The sequence below is a fragment of the Rhineura floridana genome, chromosome 2 (genome assembly GCF_030035675.1).
Source record: "Rhineura floridana isolate rRhiFlo1 chromosome 2, rRhiFlo1.hap2, whole genome shotgun sequence".
Taxonomy (NCBI): Eukaryota; Metazoa; Chordata; class Lepidosauria; order Squamata; family Rhineuridae; genus Rhineura; species Rhineura floridana.
Genome location: NC_084481.1, coordinates 143253820 through 143277228, shown reverse-complemented (window position 1 = coordinate 143277228; position 23409 = coordinate 143253820). Strand labels below are relative to the sequence as shown.

Below are 23409 nucleotides of genomic sequence, written 5' to 3'. Positions count from 1 at the left end.
ATAATAAGAATGTGATGGAATTTTATTTATATTTTATTTCTTTATATTTTGTGTAAATGTTGCTTTTCACCCCTGGAGATCTATATTTATTCTGCAGCAGCATATGGAAATTGATGTCTGTGGTTTACAGCCCAATTTATAATATTTTATTTGAAATTGTTCCATTCCAAAGAAAGTGTGCAAAGGATTATGGCAAGTATACATAGGGTTGAGGCAGGTCCTCATTTGTGAATACTTTTACTGGCTCTAGAATATTAAGAATTCCTGAAATGTTGATAATATTGAAACTACAGGGAAGGAGCTAACTTTTTTGAAGTCATTAATACCAGCAAAATATAACCAGCTATGGAAGCAGTACTAATGGTTTTCAGTGAGCCCTGTGAAGTGATACCAATAGGCAAAATCCGTGTTAGTAAGACTCCAGTATCTCACAGCAGTGATAGAAGCAAATGTTGACCACTCCTTTGGGAAAAACCTGAAATGATATAATGATACTTTGAAGTTAGAAAGCAATGGAAGACAAAGATGATAAATGAAGCTGGTTTAGTGGGATAGATACCTAGCATGGCAAGCAACAGCAATAACAAAAAATAAGAACTATAATAGTATTTGATTATTTTGTTTCCAGATTGCTGAACTGGATGCTGCACATCAACGAGGGACTGAAATGGATGCCATGCTTGCTGAGAAGCAAAAGAAATTAGCTGAAAAGGAAGCCTACATAATTGATTTACAACTATCCTGTGGATCAACTAATGATGCCAGAGAAGTACTAATCCATAACACTGAATTAAAGGTATACTTAAGCTGTGAGCTATCTTGCCCATCATGTAGGGGTGTTCATCTGCAGATATGGCAGCTTCTTCAATATGCTGAGCAGTATTCACAAATATATAAGCCTTTAATTGCTGCTAGTATAAAGAAATGGCTGCAGCTTTTCCAGTAAGCCTGATAAATATTTAGTTGTTAATCTGACCTGGATGATTCTCATTTTAGTTTTCTAATTATCTTTTCTTGTCTTTGATTCATCAAAGAATCAACTTTCCACAAAGGAGGCTTCATTGCAGAGTATGCAACTCTTAGTGCAGAACCTTACCAAGAAGGTTGGAGACAGTGAAGAAAGGTGTAGTGTCCTCCAAGAACAAATTGAAAATCTTAAAAGTATTCAGAGTAAAGAGAAGGAACACTTCCAGGAAAGAGAAGCAATGTATACACAAAACGTAAGTAGATCTTTGGATCTGGCCAGTGGGCTGTATCCTTACTTCCCTCACCCACCATGGGTCAACTTTGACAGGGGGTGGGGCCACCCACCCCTCTCAATCTTCTAATGTCAGGTGCCAACTTGAAAGATGCTCATTGGGCCTCTTTGAAGGCCAGCTGTCAGTGCCGAGAGCCATTCTCTTTTAAATTTGTTTGCAAGCAGTTTGAATACAAACAGCTTACAAGCAGACTTCAAAAGGGATGGCTGTTGATGCCCATCAGTTGATTGGCCCTGAGAGATCCATCTGCTGCGCTAGAGTGTTCCTACTGTGGAGAGTGGGGCTCACTGTCAGCACCAGGCAGCTGATCTCCTCTGAGGGGGAGGTCTACTTACCAAAGTACAATTGGGAGCACACTTCAAGTTTCCTATTGTTTCTTTGCAGCCACATCTTTACTTGTCCACACTCGATGACCCATATCTTGTCAGGTGCTGGGCAGGTGGCCGTGGTTTGGGGAAAACAGCCCCATGGGCCAAAGTAAGACTCCTGCTGGGCCTAATTAGGCCTGTGGGCTGGAGGTTACCCAACACTACAGTAAGTTTTGGAAGGTAGCAGTAGCACTTCCCTGTTAGATATGTGTGATCAAAGAACTAGCGAAACCAGAATCATATTTCACGGCGTGGAATGACATTATTTCTTACACTCTGAAAAATAGTAAGAGACTGCCCCCCCCAACAGTACATTTCAGTTTGAAAAAATTAATAGTGAGTAAGATCACCAATAGAAATCACGAAAATTGGGGTTAGCATATGGGTCAGTATTGTGTGGTAAGCATTATCATTAGTGGTTCTTGGTGTCAACAGTCAGGGACTGGAAAAGAGTTCTGTTGACTTTGTGGCAAAGTTGCCCTGGGTTCCTACTGGGAGGAAGGGTGGGATATAAATCAAATAATAAGTAAATAAATAAGTAAACATGTGATGTTATTTTGCTGCTGAATTGTTTGCTGTTGTTTTGTATTCTAAAATTTCATCATTTAAAAAGGAAAGAAAGTGGATGGGTCCCTGAATACATTTGCTTTGTGAAAATAATGGACAACAAAATAGATTTTACCAAGTATGTTAAATGGTACAATTGGTGGCAATGAGGGATTCTGAAAAGTAAGTTCCTGTTTAGATTCTGGGATATTTTTGTTTGTTTGGCTTTTGCACAATAGTTTTGTCAATGTACACATTTGCTGCAATGCAGAGAATGTAAATGTCTGTCTTCAAGGTAGGTTGTGCTTATTGATAGACTTGGATGCCAACTCTTGTTGTTTGCTTGGCACTTCTCAAGAACACTTTCAGGTGTAAGTTGGGATTTATTTATTTATATTATATCCCACCCTTCCTCCCAGTAGGAGGCTGGCAAAATTTATTAATTTATTAAAATAAACTATTATCATGGAGCTTCCTGAGCTAACTTGTCTTCAGCAAAAATCACATTGTTTAAATTCCACTGGAGTATTACCAGCCACTTAAAGGTACAGTTGAGAATTCAGGCTTTATTGGTGTTGGTATGTATGGATCAGTTTTATAGAGTCTGTTTTGTTCTATTTTTTAAGATCTGTATGTTTCAGAATATTATCCAGGAAAAGGAAAAAGAGCTGATGGGACTGGCTCAGAAACACGAGCAAGAACTGTTTAAACTGGCTGCCAAATCTGATGCTAGTGCTGATCTAGAACAGGTAGATGAAAGAGTACTTTAGTTCTAAATCCTCAGTTGAAGCACTTGATAATGCTGTTTGATGCCACATTTTAATTTGGCCAATAGACAATAATCTATGTCCTATTTTAGTACCCTCTTAGTTACATGAACAGTCATGGAAACATTTCTCCCTCCAGAGAGCACAGCAAATGATCATTTCCTATGTCTCTTATTCAGGCAGACAAAAGCATTCTGATATATGCCTCTTTTCATCTTCCTCTTTTCTATTCCCCTGCCCTTCCTAAGCAGCCATAATAGTTTTCAACTTTGAGTCACAGTTTGAGGAATGGGCTCTGTCCTGTGACACCCTCTGATATTCCTTCTGTAGTCACCAATCTGTTGTATGTTCTCCTCACTATGGATACCAAGATCAAAGCCCTGTTTGTCTTTTAAAAATTCCACTCCACTCCTCCAAGTTATCTCAAGGTTGAACAAAATTAATAGTAGCATAGAGAGAATTGTAGAGGGCTTGGTGGGCATGAGGAGAGACTTTTTTGTAGTTTCAGGGATTGAGTTTCTCCACTTCTGATACCCTGAAGAACTGTTAGCTTTTATAGTTAATATTTCTGAACTTAGACTATTTGTCTAACTGAATAGATTCAGAGTTGCTACTGATATCCTACAAATGTGAGGTTCAGTTTTATGAAAGGGGCAGAGATGCAGAGAGAGAGAGAGAGAGAATCCTCCATTTCAAAAAATGAAAACCTTTTATCCTCAACAGTTACTGAAAGCCTTGAAACAGAAGCTGCATGAAAAGGAAGAAGTCATGCTAGGAAGGACACAGGTGATAGTCATGTTGCAACAAGAACTGGATGGAAAAGATGAGCAGCTAAAAGTAAGGAACAGGGGACAACGATTGAAAACTTACATGCAAATTTATTGCTGATCTTACTTAGGCTATTAAAGCATATAGCATTTGTATCTATTTGACTATATGCTGCTCTGGGCTCCTAGGAGGAGGAGGGGTGGGATATAGAAATTGAAAATAAATAAATAAAAAATATTATAAACAAGAAGGAAATCGCAAGAAGCAAAAGACCACACAATGGTTTAAAAAAATGCCTCTGTGGTTATGCTTATTCATTATTTAAATTCTTTCAAATTAGACATGCTTTCTGATTAAATGCTGAGACAGTGCAAAAATAACTACAAGCACTGACATAAATCAACACATCCTGTCTTACATACCTAATGATCAGAATCTGAAGAGCAGCTAAGTCTCATGCCAGTTGCTTGCTGGTGCAATTTTTAAATTTTTTATTTGTATATTTTGTTTTGTTTGCACAGCAAACTCCTTCAGTTTCAAAACTAGTTTGCCAAAAGTTGATTATGCTGGTGGTCTTGACTAAAGTGCCCTTGGGTTCACAGAGGCTTCAGGGGGATTTTATTTGGATCTTGGCCAGAATACACATAGCTGCTGAGGTACTTCAAAGTAGTAAAATTATTCAGGTTATATTTGCCGCAGACAAAGAGAGGGAAGCCCTCGAAGTGCTGAGCCAGCAACCAGCCGAAAATGAAAGTGATAATTGTTTTACTGCAGCCCGACACATTTCGGGTATCAAAAAACCCTTTGTCAAGGGCAATCTTGTGCAAGTAACAGGCAGTTATCTCAATGATGTAAGAAAACTTACTGAGTTCTTGGAAGAACTTTGAAGAACTATAAGAACTCAGTTTTTTACATCGATGAGATAAGATTTTTTTTTATGCAAGGTGGTCAATTTATCCCTTCTGCAGTTCAAATTTACAAAGCCAAGACTCTGGCCCAACTTACTTACGGTATTCCTATTTGGATATTGGGATTTAATGCCCAAAGTGAAAGAGTCCAGTCTGTATTATTTAGGAAGTTATTGGGCCTTCCTTCCTGTGTGGGGAACACAGCTATTTGGAAGTGGGTATTTGATCAGTCGAATGCAAGGCATGGATTGATGCCTTTAAATGGTGGCTACAGTTACTTCCTGGCAGTTCCTGGTAGCTATCTCTTCTTACTGCCTTCAGATTCTTATGTCACTCGTTGGATGAGAGAGATGGAGAAGAAGGTACTTAGGCTAGGCTTCTCTGTGGAAGCTGTGGGCAACTATGGGCTTCAGAAGGCCCAATTTCTTGTTGTTCAAAGATTAAGACTTAGATGTACAACATTTAAGAACTGCTGCTAACCAATCTTGTTCCCCATTACTCTATAATCACTTCACCAACTATGGACTCACTGCAGCTTCATATCTGCATACATTAACCATCCCAAAGTACAGAAGAGCATTTACTCTTGCTCGCTTGAATGTGTTGCCCTCAGCACTATTAGCAGGATGATTTAGTAAGATCCCGGTTAACGAACGGATATGTCCCTGTGACGCTAGAACAATAGAATCTGTTGAACATATTCTTTTGTATTGTAACATGTATAAGGAATGCAGAAAGAAGGTAATTTTTCCATTATTAACAGCCTTTTCTGGAAGTAACTCCACAACCTTGGTGCTAAACTGTTTAAAGGATGTGTCTTCTTATGTCGCTGAAAGGGTTTCTAAGTTTATTATTATTTCAATGCAAATCAGGAAAAAAATGTTATCTTCCTGAGAGGGAATTTTATAAAACTGTATTTTGCTCTTATGTCATTTTTTAAACTATCTTTTATATGTTTTATATAACTTTACTAGTCTGTGACCGTAATAAATAAATACTATACATCGATGAGATAGCTGCCTGTTACTTGCACAAGATTGCTCTTGACAAAGGGTTTTTTGATACCCAAAACGTGTCGGGCTGCAATTAAATAATTACAGTAGGGCCCTGCTCATACAGCGGGTTACGTTCCGGACCCCCGCTGTAAAGCAGATCCCATTGACTTACATTGACCAAAATGGCACCCGGCGTCAAAAAACCGCCGTAAAAGCGGAACAAGCGCTGTAAAGCAGGGCCTTTCTACAGTTCACAACCGCTGTATTAGCAGAACGCTGTAAAGCGGGGCCCTACTGTACCACTTTCATTTTGGCTGGTTACTGGCTCGGTTCTTCAAGGGCTTCCCTCTCTTTGTCCACAGTGCATTTGGGGTGCCTTCCTCCTCGCTCCCTCACCTTTTTTAATTTGACCAACTTGTAGTAAGCTTTTAATGGCATTTCCAGATGATCACAAGGAGTGTGTAGTTCTAAGTTGTTGCAGGGGATATGGATGTTCTCCCCCAGGGTAATGCCACTCTTACAGGAAAGTTACATTTCCCCAAAATGCAAAACTGCAATATTTTTTTTGCTGTAAAAATGTAGCTTTTTTGTCAATTTGTGTTTCTGTTTCAATTTTGAGTGCACTAGAAATTGTGGTTTGTAGGTGCTGTTTATTAAACAACATATCTGTCCCCACCCTTCCCATGGCATATTGTGAACATGTATTTAGAGAAATAATGCTTCCTCTGCTATACTGTTCATACATCCCTTTTAAAAAAATGGTATCTCCGTTACCCTCATACAATGACCTGCCATTTCATTATCCCCTTTATCACCCCAAAGTATCTTGCCCTTTTTTAAATTCATTTTTTTAAACAAATGAATCTTGTCTCTCCATTGTTATTGGGCACATCTCTTAATTGTTTTAAAAGTAGCAGTGGCAGACAAATTGGTCCTCCATGCAGAGAATCTCCTTCATTTTATATATAATCCACAGGGACAGTATATTGAATCACTAGTGCTGTATTATTAACTAAAAACAAGGGGTTGTTGTGATGAATGTTGTTTTTTTTTGTCATCTGGCAATAACCCATGTTGTTCAGAACAATTGATTTCTTCCAAAACGTTTTGACAAACAGCAGAATGAATCTGATCCTCTCTTCAAGAAAACTCCAGAGCAGTTGTAGAATCTGTAGTGAGTTCTACACTCTATTTCAGGCATTTGTGAAGAGACCTAGCACACTTTGGCATTATCTCAGACCTCTGATACAGTGAGGGAAGGTGATGTTTCCTCTCCACATTAGAAACATTGTGGCAATGGAACAAAAGATCTTGTGTGGCCTGTGGACATTGTGCTTCCTGCATTGAGAACTTCTAGTTATTTCTGGAATAGAACCTGCTTCAGTGGGACCAGGACTTTCAATTACAGAAATTACATCAGTTGGTAGTTGAAAATTGGGCCCAGGTGCCTGTTAGGTTGGAATCTGGTGGCATCTCCAAATGCTGCAAGATCCAGCACTTTTATGGCAGAACTATTTGACATTAATGGAGTTTGAGAGTTAACTGATGTTAACTCTTCTGTGTGTATGCACGTAGCAGGAAAGCATTTCTCAGGAAATAAAAAGGGGGTTGTGTCTGTTTGTTTAAAATGTCATTTTTTAATCTAGGAAGTCAATGAACACCTGAATCGCCTTCAGTCAGAGAAAGATAACCTCCAGTCCAAGCTAGATGCAGAAAAGCATGTAATGCGAGCCCAGCTTAGAGACATGTTGGAAAAACAAGAGATTGAAATGAAAAAAGTGAGAGAGAAACATAATGCAGATACGAAGAAGATCCAAGAGAAGCATGAAACTGAGCTGCAGGAGAAACACCAAGCCCTGCTTCAACTTCAGCAACAAATGGAGAAATTAAGTTCCAGTGACCAAAGTAAATTGGAGCAAGTTGTTGACATAGATGCTGCAATTAAACAGAAGTTGGAACATCTAGAAGGTACAATAGCTATTACAATATAAACTACAATAGCGCTTACAATTGCTTGCTTAATTCGTAAAATCCATTCTTGCCTCAGTAATTCTGCTGGCATTGTGATTAGCCTTTCTTAACAAGAGAATTATGTTGAGAGCCATCCAGTTTTTTATATGGGACCCACAAGGTCAGGTTATTCATGCGATGGAGTAAAAAAGCAAGTCTGCTGGTCACACAGTCATCTTTTATAGACACCTTCATCTTGCAGTGCTTAGACCCTGGTGAGGGACAATGAGGTCTTGAGGCTTGCTACTTTGTACTGCCATGTATCTATCAATATTACAATGTGATACACAAGGCTGGTTTGCAGACTCTGTAACCAAACTGTGGCTCAGCATGAATGTGTGGGCTCCCAGAGAGGAGCTTGCACCTGCTTTGCTCCTCCCTGGTCCTTTTTACCTCAGCCCTGTGTTGAACTAGGCAATGTTTGGCTTAGTGTGTTATCCAAACTGGGACTCATAGTTACAGACCTTGGCTAGTGCTCATGGTTAGTGAGGAAAGAGCTTAACCACGAGCCTGTAGTTGAATGCCAAGCCAAAGATTGTCTTAGCTTGGTGTGACACAGCAGTAAAAAGGACTGGTGGGAAGCAAAACATCTGCAAGCTCCTCTCCAGAAGCCCACGCATTCACTCTAAGGGCTATAGTTTAGCTTACCGTGTTGTTGCAAACCTGGTTGATATAAAGCAGCGCTTAGTAATTCCAATATGCCACATCTGAATATGCCATAGTAATATGTGAGGCGTCCTTCCCTGGCTCTCCCTGTCAGGTTCCTACCTGCTCGTGGTTACTGCCTGTCTCTAGGCACCACCAGGGACTCCACCAGTCCGGACCGCACTTTCTTATGGTTTACCTATCCGCTCTAGCACAGATCTCAACAGATCCCCCTGCTAGGCAACCACCAGTAACGTCCCAATACTAGTATTCCCAGAGACTCTGAATACTGGTATTGTTATTCTCTTCACCGCTGCCACCATTTGTTTCCCTTCAGCCTTGGTATTTACCTTACCCTCCCTTCTGGTCTGTGAAACCCCAGCCAAGGATCAGGCCTTTGGTAAACCAAATTAAGTATTTATTAAAGATAACAAAGCTAACAAGATTAACAAGATTTCTTCTTAAGGCACATAAGCATATGGTTTTACTCAATACTAATCCGAACTCCACCTCCCTCCTTCTCCACTTTCTCCTGGCAAACAACTCTCTCAAACCCCACCAAGCAATCCACTCTTTCTCTTCTCCCTTCCGATTCCACTCTCACTCTTCCTTTTATACATTCAGACATTTTAAAAACTCAGCCAATCATCTCGCATTCTACTGCCCATTCACTCCCCCTCCTCTTTCACTCCACTTACCATGTATCTTCTAAAACAACAACACTTACCATATATACATTAATATAGGAACATCACATAATACTTTTGTGATAACTCTGAATAATAACTGAAGTTCTTGTTTGTTTAAGCTCAAGCAAAACTAAAAACAGAAGAGGCCAGCAAATCTGAAGCTAAGTTCCTTAAGATAAAAGCCTGGTCCAAATCCAGAATCAGACAGCTTGAAGATGAGCTTAAAAATGTATGTACAACTTTTAAACAATACCAGCTTTATGTGCTTGATTCTATGAGGTGGAAATCTCAAAAGAATTAAATAAGCCAGAGTGTCAATTTAAAATTAAAGGTTTGAAGAAATACCCTTTTCCTTAGCTAAAAGTTACTTTACCAGAATAGGTTATAGTTGAACGGTTGGTTAATGTACTATTAATTGTTAAATAGTGAAATAGCATAATTCTACAACACACTAACTATTACTGTGTTTATATCAACATTGCTAATCAGAATAATATAGATATGCCAGAAGTGTTATCAGATGAGTCTGGGATTCAATTTAAGATTCATTTTTTTGCACTTATTATTTAGAAGGAATTAACAAAAACAGTTTTTTTTTTGGTAGGCTGCATCAGTGAATAACAATGTAACTGCCTTACATGACCGGATTTCAGAATTAGAAAAGGAAAAAGAAGATCTACAATCTACACTGCAAGCATTTTCTGAACTTAAAGCTCAAAATGGTAAATAGTTACAAGATTTCTTTTGTCTTTTTGGACATTTAACAGTTGATGTGTCTTAAGATAATGTGGGACGATAATGTTCAGAGTTTCAGTGTATTTGTTTTTTCTCCATTTACTAAATTACAAACAATAATAAGGTAGTATTACAAGTAAGCAAATAAAGGTCCACAAGCTATATGGAACTGAATTTTAAGTGATTGTCAGCGTTATATGAATGTGTATTGAGTAAGATGTCATTGCTGAAGGAATAAAGGGAAGGGCTGGACACTTGATATGTGATGTTGCTAGAGCCCTTCATAATTGGACCTGCTCAGTGTGAGACGCTCCATTGACTTGCATTGGTAGTTGTATTTGGCCTCTCAGATACATGGTAACTACACTTCTCATGGAGCAGCCATGAATGCTGTTATGCATGCTCACAGCAGCATCCCTAAGATCCCTGTGACCTAATTCAGCACCATTTGCAAGGCCCCCTGGTCACCTAGTACGTTAATGAAAAAGCTTGTGTTGGGCATTGTATTAGGGCCCAACGCACTCTAGACCCTACTTGGGTTCTGAGTTATTCTCACTTTTAGATGTCTCTGCATACCATCACCTCTCAAAAACATAAGAAATTAAAGAGAGCCTGGTAGGATTGTTAAAAGTATTTAGTTTAGAGAGGAAGCTGTTCAGAGCCAATGATTAGGATGTTGGACTATGACCTGGGAGACCAAGGTTCAAATCCCGACTCAGCCATGCAACTCACTGGGTGACCTCTCAGCCTAACATGCCTCACAGGGTTGTTGTGGAGGTAAATTGGTGAGATACCTTGAATTCCTTGGAGGAAAGGTTGAGATATAAATGTAAGAAAGAGAGAGAGAATAATAAAATTAAGTTGTAAAAGTGTCTGCAATGGTATATCATGTTCCACCATTCCTAATTTGCTTTCACTTGTGTGTTCTACTTTATTTATGTGTTGTGAGATCGAAACCATGTTTGCATGCACATAAGCTTCACTTATTTTAGTGATCCTTTTTCCCAAGTAAATAATGGTTTATGATTGCAGTCCAATCTTTCCCCCTTTTTAAATTTAAAGATACGTGAGAGATCCTGATCCAGAGAAGCCTAGGCAAGACAGCCACACATACAATGGAGGTTTAAACTTCTCAGAGTTAAAAAAAACTGCTTGTGATTACCCAGCAAAAGGCTGAAAGTCCAGCTGCCCACACAGATAGCCTTCATGGGGCCCACTGGATCAGGGAAGGCAGCCAGGATCATACTGAGATTATTTACTAGGATACAAACAGATCTATTTGGCCTTACTTTTTAATGCTGGATTGCTTAGTCTGTGGAGATCATTCTTACAATCACTATTTCTGTGATCACTGATTGAACTTGTTTATTTTTTTCATCTAAATATTTGTTGGTAAATTGTTGATATGGCCAACTAATAGATAATTGGGGTGAGGTGCCAGCAGTACGCTGACGATACCCAGCTCTATTTCTCTGTAACATCTGAATTGGGAGAGGCCGTGCAAGCCCTGGACCACTGCCTGGACTCGGTGGTGGGCTGGATGGGGGCCAATAAACTGAGACTGAATCCTAGCAAGATGGAGACGCTGTGGATTGGTGGTTCCCGAGTTCACATAATTGGTCAGTTGCCTGCTTTAGATGGGGTCCCTCTGAAAGAGCAGGTCCATAGTCTGGGGGTGCTCTTTGATTCATCTTTGTCGCTAGAGGCCCAGGTGTCCTCAATGGCTAGGAGTGCCTTTTACCAGCTTTGGCTGGTAAGACAGCTGCGGTCGTTTCTGGATAGGCTGACGACTGTTGTCCGTGCACTAGTAACCTCCAGGCTGGATTACTGTAATGCACTTCTATGTGGGCCTACCCTTGAGGTTGCTGCTGAGACTGCTCACTGGTGCAAAATGCGATGGTTCTGAAAGAATTGCACTGGCTACCTATTAGCTACTGGGCTAAGTTCAAGATGCTGGTTTTGGTGTACAAAGCCCTACAACTTGGGACCAGGATACCTGAAAGACCATCTTATCCCTTATATACCCAGTCGATCACTGCACTCTGCAGGTGAGGGCCTCCTGCAGATACCATCTTATCAGGAGATCTGTTCTGCACAACATAGGAAATGGACCTTTAGTGTAGTGGCACCTACCCTGTGGAATTCCCTCCCTTTTAATATTAGACAGGCACCATCTCTGTTATCTTTTCGGTGCCTACTGAAGACTTGCCTCTTTCAACAAGCCTTTTAAGTTGAGACCCTATCCCAGTCTGTGTCTGTGTTGGAATTGCTTTTTAATATGTTTTTAAACCTTTTTATAAATACGTTTTTAAAGCTTTTAAAAATGCTTTTAAATGTTTTAATGTATTTTAAAGTCTGTTTTTATGATGTTTTAAATGTTTTTAGTGCTTTTGTTTGCCGCCCTGGGCTCCAACTGGGAGGAAGAGCGGGATATAAATCAAATAATAAAATAAATAAATATTAATAAATTGCTTTTACAGAAGAATTGCTGGGTAAGCTGGAAGTCTATGAAGAGCAGCAGCGAAAATTGCAAGCAGACCTTGAACAAGTTACGAAGAGGGCAGCTTCACAGGTCTGTCAACAGTACACACTGTTGGGATGTACTGAATTTAATTTAATTGTCATTTGTAGAAATATTGAAATATAGCAGTGTACAGAACTGGGAAACCATTTAACATTTGTGATGCTAAAAATCTGGGGAATTGTTAGCATAACTATTCTGTATAGTATACAGTCTGTGTAGTTATGCTAATCATATTTGTTTTGCCTATTGCATTGGATGGAAGCCTGTTTTTGTTTTTTATTTCAATCCTGCTGTTACAGCCTGTGAGTGAACTATGTCTTTCCTCTGGCCTTTGCTGACTAGGCATGCTTCCAAGGATGGTCCCTGATAGGACTTTATACTCCCACCCTCATCTGTACCGGTGCAAATAGGACCCCCATCAAAGGATATGGAGCCTACCATCCCAATATGATATTACAATTTCAGTTTTCCTCTTTCCCTTACGTTGGAAATTTACTTCAGCTATTTTTGTTGATTCATTAAGTGTGTGTGAAAGAGCAATTGATTTATATGTAGTTGCTGATTGCCAGGTTTTTCACCTTATAACCTTTGTTGAACTGGTTATATTATTTGCTTATCCCAACTTCACTTGCTGCAGGCTAGTGAATCTGGCAGTGTGGATGAGCTGCAGAGTCAGCTTTTGGAGTGGCAAGAAATTGTAACTGAGTCTGAGGATGCACACAGTCAAATCAGAGAGGAGAAATCTGCAATGGCTCTAAGAATGGCACAAATTGAAGAGGAGAGAGAAGGTGAGTTTGAGATGATATTAGGTCATTTTGCTAGGTTGGCAAATATTGAAGCAAATTAGCAGTGTCATGCAAGATTGATATCTGTGTGATTCAATGCAGTGAGAGTCCTACAGCTGGGCATTTTAGTAGCATCTGGCCACTGCTGTTGTCTAGCCTGTATATTGTATAGCCTGATCCTAAGAGTTCAGTTTAGTTCCAGTATTGCCTACTATTGCAGCTAAAATATTATTGTTTTGATTGATTTATTGTCCTTTTTTCTATTAATATTCTGTTCACTGCTTTGGTGGTCTTTGGGCCAAAAATGGTATATAAATAAGCCATAATATAAAAATAAATGAATAAATAAAATGATGTCTGAAGTGTTTTAAGTGGGGCAGAATCATTCCGTATGCCTGCAGTGCCATCAAAAAATTAATGAAGTTCTCCTGAAGTTTACAAAAGTTGAGTTCAAGAAATTCAGAACAGTTTCAGCTCTGCAATGCTAGTTTAAAGAGTTATTTCAGCCTTTCCCTAGGACAGCTTTGCTCTGTTCTTTGGCCCAGCTGTGCTATGCCCATGCTTGTTAGGGAGCACTGTAACAGGGACACTTCTGTCTAATCCCATGATCAGGCTGTAGGAGTTAATCGTCCGGCTGTAGGAATTTAAAGAATAATATCCTTTTAATTTCCAAAATAGTACAGACTTGTTTAATCAGTGGGCACTGATTAAACATTTTGATGTTCGATCAAATCAGGAATTTTGATGTTTTCACAATGTTTTTTAAAGTTAAGAACATTATTTGGAATTCTGTTATATTTATTTATTTATTAGATTTTTATACCGCCCGACTAGCATAGCTCTCTGGGCGGTATACAGCAAAAATACAGATACATACAGTAAAACCTATCATAATAAACAAGAACACATGTGAAAAAATGAAAATCTAAAATCAGTTATAACAAGTTTAAAAAAACTTATAGGCTCTATGTTGGCAACTGAGTTACAGAAGGAGAAAACAGGTGCCTGGAAGTTCAGCATGGTGGACTGCTACTTTGTCTGCACATATCTGTTGGAACTGAAGTGATAGTTTTGAAGAGCTCCAGCTGTTGATAATGAAATAGGGAGAGTTGCCTAGCAAAATTCACATGTGTTCTGGAGCTTCTCATTAAATGCTTCTGTTAACCAGACAGATGTACAAAAGGTTTAAAATGAGCTAATCAAAGTGACACTTGTCACTTTCAGCAACAAATCACTTCATAATGTCCATGAAGTGCCCTTTAAATATTAATTAATATTTAACTAATAGAAACAATCTAAGCAAGTCTTGGCATCCATTTTGTTGTTATATGCTTTCGATAGGAACACTGTAAATCCAATATCGTACGAAGACACACAATTATCATATTAACTGAGCACCTTCCCTTGGTCATTAGTTAAATTAGGTTTTAGTTGTGTACTTTCTTTTATGCCCATGAATCGGACCTGAAAGTCCCAAATGGATACTGTTTCTGTTCTTTATGGGTATGAAATACCATACAGTCTAATGGCCAATATGCATATGCTATGTGTTGGACCTTTGGCTATTACAGTTGGAATGCAGATGAAAGAACAAATTAAGGGAACTTTGGGGGGTCTAACATTTTATGTTATGTTTAAGCCTGTATGCATTAATATGGTCAAATGTTGATCTTTTTGTATGTCCAATCAGTATTTAATTTTGAATTCTTCCCTTGGGTTTAAGCATGATGATTCTGTTTTGTTTCCCTCCCCTCCTTTGTGGTTAAACCTGATGAGCACTTGGCGTCCCTTCCCCCTCCACTCCTAACCTACACTGCGATTGGGTCAGCCACTGAGAACACAGTTTCCCATCAGTTTTGTGCATGGAGGATTCTGCAGCCGCAACAGCCAATGGTACACTGTTGCTGATTTTCCTCTGTAAACAGTTTTTTGTGGGAAATCTTCAATAGTGTGTTATAACAGCTGTTCGTGGTGCTATGTGTTTTTTCCCTTTTTGTTAGTATAAGTAACATACTGTCTTTAACTATTTTCTTCCCCTTTGCAATGCTTATTCATTTATGTTAACAGAATCATATTCATTCTTTGTTGTACTAATAGCTGACTCCATATTTACTTGGCAAACTGCAAAAATTATAAGTCATGCTTTCAGAATTAAAAATTATGCCCGCAAGCTTTTTTTAAATGAGTTCTCTAAAAAATTGACATTTTGGGAGCAAAAACATGAATAAATATTACACTAAAAATTTCAATAGAACGTTCAAACCATAAGTGCAGCAACCATATATTTTCTTAACAAATCAAGCTTTCATTTGAGGATATGGCCCTGTAATGAAACTTACTGGTATGGGTCCCTCTGCAAGGCAACATGAATAAGGACTTTTCATAGGTGAAAATGTCCTTGTTGTCAAGGCATTAGAACACAATCGTATCAGAGTTAAAGTACCTTTAAGACCAATTTATTTCATTGGGAAAGACAGAAGGCTAGAGACATATGATCAGTTTCCCCCACCACAAGAGTTTCAGTCGTGATTTGAAAGAGTGATAGCTGTTTGAGGTTTGTGCAGTCCTCATGCCACTTTTGTTTCTGGTTAAAAAAAAAAAGTTTGGTTGTTATTCCCAAAATCTGTCTGTCTAGAGGCAAAAGTGGAGAAAAACGAAATGTGTATGTCCCAGAGCAACCAGAGCTTTTCTAAAATCGCTTTCAATGTTCTTAAAAAACTTATTTTCTAGCTTCAGTCTAACATAGCTTTCTTATTGAAATCAGTGGGACTTTAAAGTGCTGAATTTTTATGGGATCATTCCCAAAGTTTGTAACAGAATGACACAGCTAGATATAATCCATGGTATATTGCCTGCTTCATCTATTGTAACCTAAGTCTGAACTATCTCTGTTGATTGGTATAGACTTCTGACATGATGGACGTTACAATCATTAGTGATAGAAGGGATTCAACATGACCAGCTTTTCATTTGAAATATTTGAAAGTGAAAGCTTTCAGCTTGTAAGAAAGACGTTCATAACTTGGGGGGATTCTATTCTCCAGAGGCACTAGAACCCCCCCAAGTGGGTATTGTCTTCCTCTCCTGTTGCTTGAGGCAGGAAATAGCTTGACTAATAGTGACAAATTCCAAACTGTAATTTGTAATGAGGTTATTTCATTTGTCCTTAGCTTGTGTATGTATGTTTTGAGTTGCAGGTGCTGAAACACTTCTGAATACTGGCAGATAACTACGATCTATATTGTTATATTGGATAGCTCACAAAGTGTTGAAGATGAAAAGTGTAGTAGTAGCAAATGTCAAAAGTAAACTATGCTACCACTGCTTTGCCTGCCATAATCAGCAGTGACAGCTATATTTACGAATGACTCAGTGGCTTACAATAAATTGGACCATTCCAGAGTCACACAGGTGCTCTGAGGCACTCGCAGAATTTCGGTGACTTGAATCCGAAAGTGCCTGGTGCAAGCAAAGAGTGCATCCACTTGTATGAGGTGGGCCCTCCTGTTTCTCACCTTGTGCTACAGCTCACACTATATTGCAACCATCAGAAGTGGTTTTTGGGAGGAGTGCAAGGAGCTGCATTGAAAAAGAAGGCGGGGGAACCCTCTTGCATGAACAGAGTTTTGAGCGTCTTTAGAACCGCCCAAGTGTATCGGATTCTTGGCTATTTTGAAGCTTTTTTAAATTTGTTTGTTGTTTGATAGCTACTTCTAATGTATTGGTGTGTTTATGTGAGCCATATTAAGTTGTGGAAAGCTAGCATATGTATGTGTTAACTAACTAAATATCCCCTTCAGTAATGGTGGCAGAGATCTATCAAAGGACTATAGACATTTTCAGCACTTGCAAATCAAACATAGACAACCTGAGAATAAATGAAACAGCTGTTTTTGAAAAACAGGCCTGACCATGCCTTTGAAGTTAATTTGCATGCATGGGAGTTCCTGTGTGGACAAGGAGGAGTGGATAGATTTTTGAGCTAGATTCTAACAGGAGCAGTTGGGAAGGAGGGGCAGTGCCACACACTGGCCTTCTTAGCAGTGAAGTTGCTGCTTAAAGGGGAGGGGAGAGTCAGCAGGGACGTTGGCACTGTGCATACACATCATCAGAACCAATTCTGCACGCCTACCAATATGCCCACACAGTGCCAACCTCCCTGCCACCTCTCCCCTCTCCCTCTCCATAATCAGCAGTGACTCCACTGCCAAGAGGCTAGGTGCACAGTGTTGACTCCTCATCAACCGCTCCAGGATTCTAGAAGTAGAAAATTCCAACGTAATTGGAATTCCTTTAGTACCAGCTATTGTTTTCTTGTTCCATCCTTTGAAATACCTGAGAATATAAATTTGTGTTTTAATTACCAAGGTAGAGAGTGTCTTCCAATCCTCCAGGAATGTAATTTAACTCTAGGCCATGGGACATCTCACACATTATAGAACAGCAAACTAGGTTTGTACCTACTACAGGCATACCCCGCTTAATGTCGTTTCACTTAACGTCGCCTCGCTATAACGTACACGCTCCATATGCCTGTATTTCTCCAGAAACACAGCTAGCAAACCACTTACAGGGAGAGGCGCGGCAGCACAGCAGCAGAGGCTTTAGCACGTGGGGGTGGAAATAGACGTGATCGCGCCACCGCAAATCAGCTGGGAGGCGCAATTGCGATCAGCTGGGAGGCACAGCAGCGCAGCAGCAGAGGCTTTAGCGTGGGGCTTTGAGGCTCTGCATGAAGGAGAGGGAAAAAAAGTTTTAAAAGGTAGTCCTTCACTTTAAGGACATTTTCGGTTTACGTACTCGCTCTGGTCCCATTGAGTATGTTAATGCGAGGTATTACTGTATATGTCTAACAGAGGACTGCATCGAGCCCATACTCCTGATGAGTATACCTCTGTACACCTAAAAAACTATCTGCACATCAGAAAAGACTCAGTAAGCTTCTGATCAACATATGGAAGGTACATGCCAAGTTGATCTCTTATACAAATTTGTTTATATCTTTGAACAAAAATATTAATTTGTTGTATAGTTGCAACTGAGTTATTGCTTTAGCAATGAATAAAGTATGGAGCCAACTTTTGCCTTCATTTCTTCATGCTGACTTTTGTCTGCTTTACATGAAACATCTTGTTACATATACGTGCTTTGGTGATCACACAAAACGGATGGGAATGACCTTAAAATTAAAAAAAATCATATCTCACAATAGATTGCATTCATTTTAGCTACCATATTCTGAAATTACTGTGTTATTGATAAATTAATCTATATTACTTAATACCTAATGATATGGCTTGATGCCAGTTTGCTGTGTGATACAGGCTTGTGACTTCCTCATATTACTTGTAACAAACAAGGTTTGCTTCATTTTCATAAAAATATATACATAGCTGAACAATCCATGCATAGCTGAATAGAATAATATAAGCATAGATGATGTATTTATCACACATCAGCTATATTTTAACGTGGAAAAAATTTCAGCTTAATTTGGTTGTGTAAGTGGCTGCCCTCTTTGTCAGTATCCATATACGAATTATTTTTTATTCGAAAAAAAATTGCCAATGAGATTTATATCTTCTATGGCTTCTACTAAAAGAATAACGTGCAAATTGTCCCTATATGCTGCGTAGAGGGGGAAATCACAAGGTCAATGATGATATGGAGTGTGTCTAACTTTTATTCCTGCCAATCCTTCATAAACTTCTTGTCTGTGTTACTGATCCCTTTTGTGAATGTGTACAATATGTTTGTCTGATGTGTGATTGCTTTCCTGTGGCACAAAACTGATTGAGGATGACTGGTTCTTTCCTGGCTGCTCTGATCCAGCCATAGTCTCGGGGCAGCAGGAGCTGGAGGAGGAACTGGCCACAGTTCAAGGGATTGGCAGAATGCAACCAGACAGAAGAAAGGCTGCCCAGTCCAGCAGGAAACTCCAGGTAGGTTGTTTGCATTAAGTATCCATATTTCTTTGGTGTTGCCAACAGTAGCAAGACTTTTCTTATTGTGCTATAGGTATTTGTGACATCTTAATATATAGAGTGGGATATTGTAGATAGTTATGGTGGCTTTAGTACTGGTGCTATTGAAATGCTGTCTTCTTTAAGAGTTTCAAGAATGGTATGGTGTTTTCTTTAGATATTACAGAGTATATTTTAGGGGTTGTTAACTGAGGATTTTCTCTCTCTTCCTTCCCCACCCCCTATATGTAGGAAGACTATGGCTTCGATGGAAAACAGTGCTATGAAGAATTGAATGTCACCTTGGATAGCACTGATTCAGCTGAAGGAGAAAACATGGGAGGTTGGTGGCCAGAGTACAGTTCCCCTCATACAGGTTTGGCAACCACTAGACAGTTTATTAAAGCATGCACAGCAACTGTTTTGTCTCATTTTTGTTTTTCAAATTCAACTAACAAGCCATGTTGTGTTGTGTTTGTATCTGTGTTGAATATTTTTTGGCTTGCCTTTTGTTTCATTTTGAAGCATGTGCGTGCTGAATGAACTGTCTAGTTTTGGTTCAAAACTAGAACTCATGTTGTGGTTTAATGCCTTGGACTCTCACTTGTGAAGAAAGATTACTGTCATGAATGGTAAGATTCATGTTTTTTTTAAGTTCTAGTCCTGTTGTTCTTGTGCAAATGCCTCTTATTCCATACTTCATTTGTATCTGAAGGACAGTTATTTTAAAAAACTCCGTTTTAGGTGCTGATAATGAAGCAAACTTTCAGGGCTGTTCTGCCTAGATCAACTAAGGTTATATTGTGAGTTACATTAAAGTAGGAAAGTTTCACAAGATACGCTTCCCCAATATGCTACTGAAATTACAAATATTCAAGTGGAGAAATAATCTATGTGTCTTGAAGCGAAATAAAGGACAGAATTGGAAGAACAACATTTGTTTTTAAAAGTATACATGAAAAAACTATTTTCCAGAATTTGATTGAACTAAAAATCCAAGCTTTTACACTGAGAAACTCCCTCCACTCTACAGTTTCTAAAAAAAGAAGCCAAGTGAGATAAAAAATGTTTGGGCTTAAGTTGATTAATCATTTTACTTGCTCAATCTATGGGATCATTTATTCATTTATTTCATTACTATTATTCATATTCCATCTTTTCAGGATACAAGTCCTTCTAGGGTGGCTTACAAGAAACTAACTGCATTTTTTTTAAAGTATCAACGTATTAAAAAGTCATCAGGATCCCTCCTTTGGGTAGTTGCTTTTAGAATGGTGGGGAATGGATAAAATTATAATCAATGAGACTGTATTAGACATTAAGCATCAACAAAGAGAAAGGCCACATAACCAAAAATCATTTTGGCCTACTGACCAAGTCTGAATAATTTTATCTGTGTTGATAACAGTTCCATCTGAATTATCTTGCCTTAAGGAATGTCAAAATATTTCTAATGTGATGCTGTATTGGTTTGACAGTATATTGTAGCATAGCTAAAGTTACTGAGACCCTGCATCATTTGTATGGAAAATCTTCATCATTGTTTCATATCTATCACCGATTAATTTACCATTTTAGATGCCCGTTAAACATTAGTGGCCAGTGGGGCAGAGCTAGTGGAGCCGTGTTGTTCTCCTGGCTTCCCAACACTGTGGGTTGCTGCCACTGACTGAGAGGGAGAGGGTTAAGATGCAGGAAGCTCAGCACAGTGTAGCACATAACAGTGGACCCAATATAATGCTGCTGTCACCTTGTACTACACTGCACCAAGATGCAGTGGCACCAACCCTTTGGAATATCCCCCCCTTAAATATTAGAAAGGAACCATCTCTGTTATCTTTTCTGCGCCTACTGAAGATCTTCCTCTTTCAACAAGCCTGTAAGTAGACACCTTATTCCAGTCTGCATCTGTTTTGGAATTGCTTTTTAACATATTTTTAAAGCTTTTTTAAAAGATGTTTTAATATGTTTTAAAGTCTTTTGCTTTTAAGATGTTTTAGGGTGCTTTTGGTATTTTGTTTGCCACCCTGGGCTCCTTGTGAGAGGAAGGGCAAGATAGAAATTTAATAATAAATTAATAATTTCCCTATGCCTCGCCCCTCCCCCTTAACTGCAGCCCCCCCACAGTGTTGAGAAACTGGGAGAACAGCACAGCCCCACCTGTGTTGTCCCAATTGCTGCTAAAAAATTGTTTATTTTAGCAAACATAACCACATATTATTTAGTTGTATATATGTTTTTAAATTTATCTGTAATTTAATTTTTGAAAATTATTCTGTTTAATGTACACCACTTAGATTTTAAGTGGTTTATAAAATCTCTTAAATAAATACTTTTTTGTTTTATTTATTTCAGTATTTATAAACCACTCTACATTCAGAGAATACCCAAGCGTTATACAGAAATAGGATATAAAACATAAAATAGATCATAAAACAGTATTAAAACACAAAAAACAACAGGAATTTAAAACAACATCTGTTTTAAGTATTTTATTGGATAGTCAATCTTGCCTTGGGTGTATAAAAAGGAAAACTTCAGATTTGATCAGTATAGTAAGTTACAAATGTAAAGTATTTTAATATTCTTACATAATTTAATGCATGCTTCTGTATGCATCTGTAAATACAAATATTTCAGAATAGATGAACTGCAGCATCTTTCTAATGGTATATCTGCTAAACATTGGTGAGCAGGAAGAGATCCTGCATGCATCAAAAAGGTGGTATGGGTAAATAATGACCAAATAATGGATGAAAAGTCGTACTATTAACTGAGTAAAATTTCTTTAACTGGGTGACAGTTCTGATAAAAATGTATACTTCAAATTAAATAGGTTTACGGACTGTAGTGGAAGAGTTAGAATTGGAAAGAAATCAGTTGCAAGAACAAATTCTCTTCTTGGAAGAACGTTGCCGGGATTTGGAAGATAGATTGCAGCTCCAAAACAGAGTGGAAGCTCTACAGGTATGTGTTAGAACTGGAAATAATAAGGGAAAGAGAATTGAGATACTCCTGTTACAGTTTTTTTTTTAAGTGGAAAATGAGGAAAAAATAGCACATTTTAATTTTATAAAAGCAAAACCTTTAATTTACGTTACTTTAAATTTATTCTGCCTAAGTATTGCTTAAATTTGTATCTATTTTGTTTGCGAAAAATAAATTTAAATAATAATAAACGGGTTTTTTCCTTTTAAATCTGTACAATAATAGAGTTGGAGCAGATAGAAAAGCCAAAAAGGCAGTAGATGACAATAGGCTAATGAACTGAAGGTACTAAATTCTTTCCTACATGAGGAGAGCAAGAGAAGACAAATGTAGATATTCAAAGCCAATTAACTTGTGATGGAATAGCCATTGAATGTCTTTTCTGTTCACATATAAAACGGGTGAGATGCGGGTTTATGCATGACATGAACAGGAGTGCAGGGGAGAGGGAAACATTGCTGCCTTATCTCACTGGGCTATGTTGCTTGTAGCTGCTTTCTCCTAGCCTAGCTCCGATACTGAAAGTGAACTGGACCGCAAGAAAAGTATGGAAAGGAACAAAATGCAGAAAGATAAAGTGAGGGTAGAGGTTGGTTTAATTGTCCTTCCCTACATGCACATTTTTATGTAAACAATAGACCCCTCTGTACTGCCGCTTTATACATGAATTGGGCAGACGTGGATAAAATGCGCATGGTTGCTTTTTAACATCTAATTTGGCTCTCAAGTTTTCCCCAAGTAGCATGCCATCAGGTGGGTAGTAGCATCACTTGGTGTCCTAAGGCAGGAATGCACAGGAGTCAAGATTTCAGCTGCTCCTTCTGGCTTGACCCCAGTCCATTCCTACTTTTTCCTAGGGGGATCCTCTCAGCCTTAGCTCTCTTTCAGTGAGTTTGTTCCTTATTGGTTCTGTTAAGATTTCTCTCTGTCTCTCCTTTCCTCGTTGTTTGTCTGTCTTTCCTTCTCTTGTTTTGAGGGAGGGAAAACTTTTTGCCAAGGCTTGCTTCTGTGGCCTCTTTTTGTCCTTTTTTTCTGGCCTTGCCCCCTCCTGTGGCTGCACCCCTTCTCTGGGCCTGAAGCCCCTCCCAGCCACCTTCCCTTCCAGCTGCGGCCTGTCTCCAGCCCTGAAGCCGGCTCCTGCTGTACTTCAGAGCTTTCCCCAGGACTCACTCTCCTGCTGCCCATTTCTTGGAGCTTGTGGGTGCGGTTCTGTTCCTCTGCCTTGCCTCCTCTGCCCTAGCCTCTGGAATGGCTCGCGGCTGCAGCTCCGTTCTTTTACCCCATCTCTGGAGCTTCCCTGTTGTCAGTGGCATGGCTCTGGTCCCTGAGTGCCTCTACTGCCGCTGCTCATCCCTGGAAGTTCTGCTCCCTGAGTCCCTCCAATTGGCACCACTGCTCATCCCTGGAGGTTACCGCTGTGGTGTCAGCAACTACCAAGTCAGTGCCTTCTCCTGGCCAG

At 39.1% G+C, this 23409-nt stretch overlaps 1 protein-coding gene across 7 annotated transcripts in view; it reads left to right on the top strand.

The window, feature by feature from the left end:
- The window catches only part of LOC133377194 (golgin subfamily B member 1-like), a 94642-nt gene that overhangs the window by 15138 nt on the left and 56095 nt on the right, over positions 1-23409 (top strand). For 2 of the 7 annotated variants that reach the window (XM_061610728.1, XM_061610731.1), the window contains exons 6-17: positions 629-796; positions 1035-1220; positions 2800-2922; positions 3664-3777; positions 7258-7579; positions 9075-9184; positions 9560-9677; positions 12171-12262; positions 12852-13002; positions 18832-18941; positions 19215-19338; positions 21799-21929. In XM_061610728.1, the coding sequence (XP_061466712.1) occupies positions 629-796; positions 1035-1220; positions 2800-2922; positions 3664-3777; positions 7258-7579; positions 9075-9184; positions 9560-9677; positions 12171-12262; positions 12852-13002; positions 18832-18941; positions 19215-19338; positions 21799-21929 (1749 nt within the window). Of the gene's footprint in view, positions 1-628; positions 797-1034; positions 1221-2799; positions 2923-3663; positions 3778-7257; positions 7580-9074; positions 9185-9559; positions 9678-12170; positions 12263-12851; positions 13003-18786; positions 18942-19214; positions 19339-21798; positions 21930-23409 lie in introns of all 7 variants that reach the window. The other 5 variants (XM_061610726.1, XM_061610729.1, XM_061610730.1 and 2 more) reach the window with 3 other exon arrangements.